Raw genomic sequence first — 12,113 nt, 5'->3', positions numbered from 1 at the left:
CTTGATCATGGAAACTTCTTAAAATAAGTTATCCTGAAAACGCACAATTGAAGAATGCCTGAACACCCTTAACTTCCCCCGAATCACTGCTTACAAGTCAGCCAGTTACAAAGAAGAGGATCCTATCCTCAGAGATCACATACTATCTTCACATAGCTGACTGCAAACTAAGAAATGATATAATGGTAGTACTTTTAGTCTTATTATTAGGTTGATTGTACACTACTATAGCAGTTTAAAATTAATAATAAAAAATAATAAATTTGGAGTACTTATTTACTTTCTGGGTCTTGAGTCTAGGGTTCACATTTTCAAGGTTTCACCGCTTGAAGGCTAGAAATTTAAATGTATCTTAAAATGAATGTTGGATTCTCATGTAATTACTTGACTCCAGTAGCAGGGGCTTTAAGAACACCAATATCAGACAAAAAATGGCAGAAGTTGACAACACTTATAGAGACCAAAAATTAAATGAGTTGATGGTATTAGTTCATTTTCTAAAAGGCATGTGTCCGTACCTCATTTCATACAAAATAGAATTATCGACGATCTCAGTAGAGTGGCGGGTGACTGAATTTGCCGTGGAGATGGAACTGATGCCTACAACAGGTTTCTCAACTTTTCTCTACCTGTCAACCCAAAACCAACTCTTGTTTCTCCTAAAACCCAATTCCACAATACTTTGTGGTTGCATCCACAGTCATCTGGAGTTACTGCAAGAGACAATGCTGTAGGTTAGATATTGGATGGTGCTGGAAAAGGAGTGCTGGGTTTGAGCTACTAAGTGGGTACTGGGTTGCGGTATGCTGGAGGCAATAGGTGCTGGGTTAGGGTTTGAGGAAGTACTTGATGTGGGGGTTACTAAATCAGAGGTGTTGTAGGTGGGGTCAGAGTTCATTGGTGCTGGGATTTTTGGAGAGGAGGAAATGGGAAGGACACCCTAGCTTCCTTCTCTTGCCAGAGTTGACTCTTTCAATTGTAGATTTTTTTTTCTCCACCATCCTACTGAAGTGTGAGGAATGTATCGCTTAAGTAAGGTGGAGAGCAGTTGTCAGCGATACTGCAACAGGAGCCAGGCAGGGTTAGGGGAGTCATGTTAGAGCTGAGGTGGCCGCTTTAAGAGGTGGTGACTTTCTCATTGGATGCTAGTGGCCATCTTCTGACAAACAGGTTAGTTTTTCTTTTTAATGGGGGATTTTGCCTGCAACCCAACTACCCACATGTAACTAAACTTGGGATCATGATTCCTAGGTAGAGAACCTCTGTCTTAAAGGCTATTTACTTCAAAACAATGAAGTGAAGCCCATTAGTAGAGCTGTGGATGGGGAAATTTATACTCCCGCTGTTCAGGTTGTAATGTTCTGTGGACAAATGAAGAGCCTAATTGTCTTGGATTATTAATTTAGCAAATTCTCAAGAGCTAAACTGAAAGGGAAAATAATGCAAATAACTATTAGCTTGCTCTTTATTATCACATGCTGAACATTGTACAGTTCAAGTTTTACCTTTTTTTGCTTCTGCATATTCTTACCTATTCAGAATTATCTTACTCATTCCTTTTGTAGCCACCATGTAAAACTGAAATGTTTAATGCTACTGGAACATGACAGCCTACATGCTTTAGCATAGATGGATTTCCTAAGTAAGCATTTTTTGTTACTGACTGCTGTAGTTAAACTTCCTTGCAGTAGATGCCAGTAGAGATCTTCCGAATTAAAATAGAAATATGATCACCATTTCCATAGCAACAACTTCCTCTGAGCATTACTATTTATAGAAGTACTGCAGGCCCAACTTTATATTACTCATCACAGTGGAACTTTCTAACAAGGGTTAAAATCTTTGTGGAAAAGATACACTTTTTGATTTAAAACTGCACGGATTTAATCTCAGGCATTATTAAATAGTGGGATTATTTATTTTGCTGTATATATTTTACTTGTAGGTATTTCTGTGCCACTCGTTACTGTAGTATTTTTATTTTTGTATTAAACCATCTGTTTTTAAAAAGCTACTTTAACAGATTAACAGTTTGATTATAAATCTTGATTGGAGTTGAAATTTGGCATGTTGGGTCTAAGAAGGGGAAAATATTATGTATAGATAATCTTTGGCTAGGATTTGGTTTTATTACCATGTTTAATTACTTATACTTTTACAGTATGCCAAAAGCAGCGTGCCAACTTTGGGCATTATTTTCATGCATTTAAGATGGAAAACAATTAAAATATGTAGAGTGTTAGCAAATACTGTCCATTTTGAATACAAAAAAACAAACTCCACTCTCTCAAAAATGAAGCACTCTTTGTAGAGAAGCAGTATCTGCCTCTCCAAAAAGTAGCCTACCTATCCCCCCAACTCTCTCTAGTCTCTTTTGTAAATTGACAACTTGCAGAGCATAAGCAAGGTTTCACTTGTTCAGATACTTGCTACTAACACTCGAATTTTCTAAGAAGAATTGTTATTCTCAGTTATAAAACAATAATGTAACTATTTTGGCTTTATATGACTTCCTTGGGGCTTTCAAACACAACTGGGAAGGGATTATTACATAATATATATTTACTCGTGTCTTTATCTCGCACATACTTTAGTATTCTTATTATTATACAGTATTCAAAATATTTTAGGGCATATAAAATTAGGGCATATAATACTGTCTATGCTTTGATTAACAAGTTGTAATTGTGTTAATGCTGCTTATAAAGGGACCCCACAGCATTTTGTAATTCAGATATGTTAAACAATTTTCCCCTTTTTATAATTTCCCATTATTATATAATTTGGTGGTAGTAAGTGTTGATGACATCTTTCAAGCAATAAAATGTTTTACCAGTCAATGGGAGATTTGCTAAATTTGGCAAGATTCATGAGTTTTCAAAAGTTCATCACATAAATGATTTATCACATAAATTATCAAAAAGAAAAGGAGTACTTGTGGCACCTTAGAGACTAACCAATTTATTTGAGCATGAGCTTTCGTGAGCTACAGCTCACTTCATCGGATGCATACGGCTGTTACTCTGAAACCACATAAATTATGTGGGGGGGGTCCACACTAATTTATTTAACCACAGACATTGAGATTCAATAAATTTTAAAGCTTTATAACTGTTTAAAATACACATTGTCAACATCACATGTCAAAATATACAAAGTAAATATTGTTAAAGCAAACTCTTAGGTTAGCATTTTTCTTACTTCGCCTGTTTGTACATTTTGATTATTATCAATAAAAATTTTGTTTTGTTGATTTGTGAGTGCACAACGAAATCAAGGTCTACTATCAAAAATCTAATCCTTCCAAGCCCACATATATGCAAGGAGATCCGTTGAGTCATCTACTGGACAATGTTTATAGGGAGTTGGGTATAGGATCAAGAAAGGTGCAAATAGTTTCTGACTTCCTTCAGGCTAAATGACCCATTGATAACTTCCTCCTACAGCTGTTAGCATTGTGAAAGTTTTGTAAAGACCTAAAGAACTTTTGCCCTAGATCTAGCAGAAATTTCTATTTAAAATCTCAGTGCCAACAGTTTTCATTTTTAGTATTGATAAACCTTTTTCCCAGGAATTTTGGAATATGTTAAAAATATTCTTAAACACTCATAACTACCACTGATTGAAATTCAGAATTTCTGTCTCATGGGAAATTTTGACATTTCAATATTTGTTTTTCCAAAACACAAAATGTTGGAATTAAGATATTTTTCTGAAATGCAAATTTCCAAGAATTTTGATTTGGAAATGTTGAAACATTATTTTTGACATAGTCAATTGAAACAAAATATTTTGACATTCCTGAAATTGAAGTACTTTGTTTTATTGACCCAAATGCTTCGTTTTGAGTCAGGTCAACATTCAGTTGCATTTTTCTTGCTTTACTGGAGTTGTAATTCAGGCCCCTCATTGTCTTCTCAAAAAGAAAAGGAGTACTTGTGGCACCTTAGACACTAACCAATTTATTTGAGCATAAGCTTTCGTGAGATACAGCTCACTTCATCGGAAAAAGAAAAGTACTCCTTTTCTTTTTGCGAATACAGACTAGCATGTCTGTTACTCTGAAACGTGTCATTGTCTTCTGTGTACTGGGCTCCTTGGAGGACTACATCTCCCACAATGCAGTGTGGCTCCAGGTGACCACATCAGTGGAGTCATGTGTCCCTCTGGGGTGCATCATGGGAGATGTAGTCCAGCCAAGTAGCCTGTCCCCATTCTCCCCTATACAATAGGCTCCCTGTTAAATTTCAATTATTGTAAGGCAAAAGTGTTGATTGGCAAACTGAAGTCCTGGTACAAGTAAAGCCAAATATGTTCCACCTTCAGGAGAGCACCACCTCCTAAGTAACCCACTGCATGCACAGAAGAATTGAAACCCAGTGCCTGCTACCCAGAATGGAAAATACCTGTGCTACCAAGTTCCCCCAAACCCTGTCCCTCCTTCATTCTCCATCAAATAATTTAAAGGATTTAGTTGTGTGCCATTTATTTATGTAACACATTGGTGTTGAACTTTCTCTGTGACTTTTAAAAAACGTAGCCTAGTACATAATTCTTGGGTTTATTATGCCTTCATACCATTCATGACTTCACTCCATAATCTTTCTTTTAAAATACAGTAATCTCTTTTCTAACTTGTGCTACACAATCTCTTTCTTTTAAATCCATCCATCCATTGCCACATTCCATCAGCCCTCTCCATTGACAAATAGAGTTTGGAAACTTTAGCAGAGCAGAGAACTAAAATAATTAGCACAAGGTTGTATGAAAGATGGGCTTGTAAGAGGGGTGTCCAGAAAGGAGACCTGGGAAGAAACCACTCTCCCCTACTTACTAGAAAAGAGAAGGATGCTGGGATTTCTGCTAGCTTGCTGATCTAGATCCTTTCTGGGAGCACCATAGGTTCCTGGAATATTTTAAACCAACCTGTTGTATCTAGGTCAGTGCACATAGCTACTCACAAACATTGTGACTATTTGTAAGTTTGTTCCTAGGTGGTTCCTGTAGCTTTGAGTCCTGGAATTACAGTTCCCAGGATGTATCGAGGAGTGGGAGGAGAGAGAAGAGAAGAAAAGGAAGAATGTGAACTCTGTGGAAAAAGTGCGGGGAATAAACCTTACCTTTGTTGTTATCAAGCTTTCTGAGAAGGACTTCCCTTTTCAACCCTCAAATACCACCTATTTCTATTCTTCCCCTCAATTCTCGAGTCACTTGGTTACTACACTGGTGGACAGGATGTCTTTACTGTTCTACCTTTCCTTGACTGCTGGCTGCTTTGAGGAATGTATAAGGTTATGTTTTTGAAGTTGATGGTAGTCACTCAAAAACTCATCTTACTTACCAGGGGCCAATGGAATTTTTAAGCCCCCGTGCAAACAGCCCTCCAAACACCAAACCAAAATGCTTCTCCTCCACATGTTTGGCTACATTGTCTTGATCTTGTTTTGTTGAAAATGTATCCATTCTGTCATAGATTGTGTTGTGCAAAAGTTGTCTGACATTATCAAATGGATTTAAAGTACAATCCCAGAATGTGTCATAGACTCATAGGACTGGAATTTGTATATCTGCAAACATTTGAAAGCTATAAATAGGGCTTTACGGGGAGAAAAATAGGGGCAGATCTTTCAATAGAGTTGAACTAGACGTATGCAGTGCAGTTGTATTTGTGTCAGTCCCCGGATATTAGAGGGACAAGATGGGTGGAGTAATATCTCTTATTGGACCAACTTCTGTTGGTGAGAGAGACCAGTTTTCAAGCCATACAGAGCTCTTCAGGCCTGGGAAAGGTACTCGGAGCAGGACAGCTAAATACAAGGTGGAACTGATTGTCTAGCATAAGTAGTTAGAGTGGTCCAGAATATGTGCTATCTTGAATGGTCCCTTAAAACAGTGGTTCTAGGTACACAGAGGTCTTCTAGGAGGTACGTCAACTCACCTAGATAGTTGCCTAGTTTTACAACAGGGTACATGAAAAGCACTAGCAAAGTCAGTATAAACTAAAATTTCATACAGACAATGACTTGTTTATACTGCTCTATATCAGTGTTTCTCAACCTGGGGGTTGTGATTTATTTTATAATTATATGGTAAAAATGAGAACATGAGCAATTTTTCAGTAATAGTATGCTGACACTTTTAGATTTTTTAGGTTTGATTTTGTAGGCAAGTATTTTTAAGTGAGGTGAAATGTGGAGTACACCAGACAAATCAGCTTCCTGAAAGAGAGAGAGTAGTCTGAAAAGGTTGAGAAACCACTGCCTTAGAATATGTGCGAGCTACTTATGCTAAAACTGTCTGTTCCATCTTGCATTTTGCTGTGATGCTTGGAGTACCTTTCACAGACCCGAAGAAGAGCTCTCTGTAAGCATGAAAGTTTGTCTCTTTCACCAACAGAAGTTGGTCCAATAGAAGGTATTGACCACTGCCCTTCCAGGAGAGGGGGAAATATTTATACCCCTGGCAGTTCTGGGGAAGCCTTCTCTCACTGCAGTTGAGCTGGTTAGCACCTGCTCTCCCACCAATGGAATTAGAGTAGGAGTGGATTTGTTCTTCATGATCTACTGTGGGCATTATACTAATCACCTTTTTCTTAGGGGCTAGGAAGGAATTTTTCCCTCAATGCCCGATTGGCCAAGGTGGGGTGGTGTAGTTTTTTCTTGTTTTTGCTTTCCCCACAGCAGGTCAGGACCTGGTAGGGTAGGCAGGGAGTTTTGGTCAAAGTGTTGCAGCTTAGTAACTTTAAAAAAGTGGCAGATGTCCAGTGCAGGTATGTGTTATAGAAGGGTTACAGTGTGGAACCAATCCCCCCACCCTCCTTTTACAGTCCCCTGAATTCTCATAGAGGGGAGAGCGATAGGGTCCCAGCAACAGGTTGGCTGGGACCAGGTGTGTTTGGGGTGGTGGGGGGAGACCGATAGCAGCCCTCCAAAATAGGTGGAAATGACTAAGAAAAGAACTGTGACCAGCACAGTACAACTTATTGCCTGGTATTCCCAGATATATTAAGTGTATAAAGTTTCAGGCTAATTAAGTCTTTCCATTGCCTTCTGTTTTTCTTCTTGGATGGCTGGAAAATGCATATATTTCTTTACTAAGGGCTGGGATCTGCCCCAGTACTGTCACTGGGTAATACCTTACTCAGCAAGTGGCCCCATTGACTTGTTGATAGAGATTTGGGGCAAGGTAAAACTCAGCATGAGTATGGTTGGCAGAATCTGGCTTCTTGTTCTTACGTACACAAGAACTATTCTGTATCTTACTCCATTCTGGTTTCCTAAATGTAAAAGGAAAAAAGTGGTGACTTTGTTCATTTTTGTTCAGTATAAACCATCATTTGTTTTAACAAGTTAACCTCCTCGCTTAGAAAATTATACTGTTGTAGAAAATGTAGGGACACCATAATTTAATTAACTACCTATAATGTTATAATGTAATTACAGTAGTACTAAAACTGTCTTGAGGGAAGGATGTGTAGAACTAGTCATTTGCCTTTTTCCAGTAATTCCTTTAGTTTATGTATGTTTATGGCAACTATTATTTTAATTTTATCTGGCTTCTGATTCTTTCCTCCACTTTATATCACATGCTGTTGTATATTTTCATTAACTTGTTATGTGTTTTTATATGAAAAAAGTTGTTAAACTGAGAGTTTAAGACAAATATTACAGCTCTTCTAATCACCATCTTTAGCTGATACAAAAGAGTTTTGCTAAGAAAAACACCATAATGTGCTGTTTTATATTAACAGGAAGTAGAACAGCAGTAGTGGTTAGAAAACACTGCATTCAGGAAGTGTGACACAAGCATAGCTCTTAGCTTCTGTGTAAGTTGTTTTAGCTCCTTTTTAGATTTTTGTTTTTGTTTTTTTTAAAGTAAATTATCAATGTATGTAGATGGCTGCACAGCGGGAGTTACCTTGTAACCAGTGCACAGGGACATCCACAGCTTTGCAGAGACTTGAAGGGTTTGCTAACAGACTTTTTCATAGGCACTCTAAGGGTGCTTTACAAGAACAGAAAGTGGCTCTGGAAAATGAGAGCCATCATTTCTCCGAACTTGCTGCCCTGTGGGACAGATCAAGTAAGTGTTCTGTAGGTACTCAAGATTCAGTTTGTATGTTAATTAAAAGACTTTATATTGTAAATAGACAAACTAGAGTATATTCTATCAGCCTTTTTGTAGTATAATACAAAGTATTGGTTTAAAGAACATGCAGGTGGAAATCTGATACTCTTCCACAAGGACTTGGTGTCTGGTAACAGAGTTTCACTTGTGAGTTTGCTTTCCTTTTTGTTAGGCAAATGTTAACTTAATTTATGTATTTTTGTGAACTTTTCTTCCCAGTATTTCAGATCTAAATTTGCTAGTTTTAGCAATAATAGTTAGTTTACTTGTTTTTAAATTATTGGTTTTCCTTGTCGTAAACTTTGGAAGGTTGGCTATTATGTTATGCTGATTAGGTCCTTAATTACATGGCTTTTATTTAATATTTATAGTGTCCTTTTATTTTTAATGGATATTTCAAAATCCATTTTATGGTGAGAGTTTGAACACTAAAACTAGAGCAGACGTTTATGGTTTACTATTTCAAATTAATTCAGTGTAATAACTTTGATTTATAACATTAGTTATCCATAATTTTGATTTTATAATATTCTTAATTTGTGGGAGAGAAAGGGGTAAACTTATTTGTATTGCATAAAACATGCTTGATCAGAAATATGGCTCAAGCAGGTGCATCCTCTCCCCCCGTTATTTTCTAAATCACACAAAATATACAGTTCATAATTCTAGGCAACCATTAATAAAGTTATTGAGATCAAAATAGTCATCACTGCTCTGTACATACTCCACTTTAAAACAAACAGTTTATTTAGGAATTTGTATCCATACCTTTTGCAACCATATGTTTGGGTGAGTGGAGTTGAGAGGTACCAGGTCTTTCACAGTCTAAGTCAAGTATCACGGTATCTCCATTTCCTATTTTTAGAACAACTTATTATATAGTAAATTATGTATTATCTTAAATTTGTTTTTTAAGTATAACTTGTATTAATTTCGTACATGAATTTGGATACAGCAATGGGTTAGAATACCACAAGCAATTTTTACTACTGAAAGTAATAGGCCTTAGCAAAATGTGCTCATGTCACAGTATTGTATTATCATGGGGAAAAGGCCAAGTTAACACATGTGCCTACTGTGAATTTGAATTTGAGTGTATATGATTAGGAATGGCCCTAATCTCAAAAGATGGAAAATGGAAGATAAATATGGAAACCAGAAAGTTGTTAATGCCCTTAGTGAAGATAAATTAAATCAAGATCTCCCAGCTCAGGTGGGGAGAGACATACTAGTTTTGTGGGGAGGCAGGCAAGAGGATTGGAGTTGTGAGGGTGGAGAGAAGTGGCATGACCTCAGATACCTAAAACTTTTCAGCTCATCTTTATACATAAAAAGTAAAAAAAAGGCGCACAAACTAATTTTTTTTTTCTTTACATGTAACTTAACAGGTTTCTTCTCTATGATGTGGAATTCACTGTTGTTCCACAGTCATTGGGGTAGGCCCTCTCAGTATTGCTCTGTCAGAACCATGCTGCTGTGGATCAAGGAAGGCAGAATGGAAGCATAGGACCTTGATATTGATGGTCCTTGATTCTATTCTCTCCCTGAGATCCACATGTTTTGGATGGGCCAAACGTCTGACACTTTGAGATGGAGGGCTAGCTTTCTCATAAAGGCACAAGAATGGGAATTGGGAGATAGGGATTCCATTCTTGGCTGTGCCATAAGCTCTCTGTGGGAACCGTAGCAAGTCACTTAACTTGCCTGTGTTCAGAGTAGCAGCCGTGTTAGTCTGTATTCGCAAAAAGAAAAGGAGTACTTGTGGCACCTTAGAGACTAACCAATTTATTTGAGCATATTGAGCTGTAGCTCACGAAAGCTTATGCTCAAACAAATTTGTTAGCCTCTAAGGTGCCACAAGTACTCCTTTTCTTCTCGCCTGTGTTGTGAGGCTTAATTCATTAATGTACGTGGCACAGTCAGATACTCTAAAAATAACTTAATACGAAATCCTGTTGATAGAAGAATGAGTTTTGAGGGAGAGAAACTCTGAATAGAAACTACCAAACCTAATGAACCACTGAGCCCTAGGATCCCTAAACATGTCTGTACCACTCCATACTAGTGTATATTCACAAGAGGGAGAGAATACATTTCATCAGACACTATTTCAAGCTTCCAGTAAATGATTATAATGTTGAGAAGACTACTTGAAAAATACCACAGCACTGTCATTTATTCATTTGTTTAATAAAATGAAAAAATGGTATTGACCTACTATCTTCACAAACTGGGGCCTGTTTGCATACAAGCCTCTTTCTCTCTATTTTAGGGCAAGCTTGATTGCATGACTTGTTTGAAGAGGAAATGGAATGTCATGTCTGTTGATGATATACATAGTGAACCAGTGCTTGTTCTTAAAGTACTATTTTAAGCGATAATTATGCATGTTGGTTGTAGCATTTTTGTATCAGCAAAGTTTGTGAACTAGTAGCCGAGCAGTCATGGATATATGTGTCTCATTTTAAGTTGAAATGTGCAGATATTAACTCTAAATCTTTGCTCTCGGTTTAGATCATTTGTAGACAAAGAATAAAGCCCAGTCATACATGGGTTTGTGTCTATATGGTAAATTTAGGACTCTTAATTCACTACTATCATGGCTTTAAGGGTGATAGGAACAGTGAATGCTGTGGTGTAGACAGAATGCTTGTCTATCCCTAGTGGGAAATTGTCTTGCTTTTCCTATTGAGAAGAAAATACTAAAAATATTTGACTCTTTCTTTGTGCTTTCACAGAGTACAACAGAAAGTAGAAGAGGAGTAGTCTTGATCATATATGGCTGCATAATAGCTTTCCTTCATGTTCTGGAATAATGTAGCATAAAATTTAAGTTTATTGATAAGCACTTATCTAAATAAGCAGCATACCGTAATTTTTTGATAAAGGGATTTTAAAATGTTCGTAAATGTCCTCCTATCTGTGTCTCTGCACTTGTAGTGTTCTTATTAACTGTTTAGGTGACATCAAATGCTGCAATCCTGGTAATATGTTCCTGAACTCTCCCAAGCAAATATACTCTATAATTCTAGAAAGAAACATGAACAAGAGAACCCTTCTAAATATATTAAGTACTGAAGTGGCATCAATTTAAAAGTACATTTAGTTAATATAACACCCTCTGCTATAATGGAATGTCCTGAATGCTCTGTTTCTTTGTTGTACCTCTTTTGTAAAGCACTTTCTGATGCAACTACTGCACTTAAAGAGGAAGTTGCTTCTTTGTGGTTTTTTAGTGCCATTAGTTATCTAGGCTTGTGGTTTAGTGGTATGAGTAAGGTAATAGGGTATATAGTCTGAACCCTGGGTTCTCTTCCTGGCTCTGCCACTGACTCAGTGTTTGACCTTGAGCAAATCATTTGTCCTCTCTGTGTTTCAGTTTCTCAACCTGTAAAATAGGTAAAATGTTTCTAAAAGTGTCTTTGGATCCTCAGAAGGTGTATGAGATTATTTTGTGTCATTTTTAGATTCTTGTGAGAGGAAATTTGATTCTTCATAGTGTACAGCTTTAATTTTATGGGGAAAAATTGACAGAGTGCACATGTGTTTGAATAATTTAAACTGGCCATTAGCCAACATTTATAATGTTGTAAAACCTTCATAATGTTGTAAAACCTTCAGGACCAAATTAATATTTTTTTAGTATTCAGAATTCTATATTTCAGTTTCAGATAAATTTAACATGATCAGTTGAGCAAGTACTCTATTTTTTTAATGTGGAAATAAGAGTGGTTAAGATATGTCTTAATGCTGCAAATCCCAGTCTCCAAATCACCTACCTCCATTACTCACACTACCTTCCATTTTCCCAAAATATGAAAAATGAGATGACATTAGCAATCTTGATAACATAACTCATTAGAAGAGTCACTAACATTACATTGTTTTAGTATAGGTGAGTACTGGAATTCTCATTAAAATGTGAGTGTATGGGTGATAAATAGTGGGGAGAATTTAATTTAGGTTGCTGATTCAGCATGACACTA

General features: G+C 36.9%; 1 protein-coding gene across 3 annotated transcripts in view; it reads left to right on the top strand.

The window, feature by feature from the left end:
• PRKACB (protein kinase cAMP-activated catalytic subunit beta) overlaps window positions 1-12,113 on the top strand; it is a 116,780-nt gene that overhangs the window by 52,375 nt on the left and 52,292 nt on the right. Inside the window, exon 1 of one of the 3 annotated variants that reach the window (XM_073357218.1) lies at window positions 7,785-8,082. The exons of the other annotated variants lie outside the window; for them this stretch is intronic. Coding sequence (XP_073213319.1) covers window positions 7,896-8,082 — 187 coding nt within the window. The 5' untranslated portion in view covers window positions 7,785-7,895. Of the gene's footprint in view, window positions 1-7,784; window positions 8,083-12,113 lie in introns of those variants that run through there. 3 annotated transcript variants of the gene reach the window in all.

Source organism: Lepidochelys kempii, chromosome 8 (assembly GCF_965140265.1).
Source record: "Lepidochelys kempii isolate rLepKem1 chromosome 8, rLepKem1.hap2, whole genome shotgun sequence".
Taxonomy (NCBI): domain Eukaryota; kingdom Metazoa; phylum Chordata; order Testudines; family Cheloniidae; genus Lepidochelys; species Lepidochelys kempii.
The sequence above is the reverse complement of the archived record's forward strand: the minus strand, read 5'-3'. Positions and strand labels throughout refer to the sequence as shown.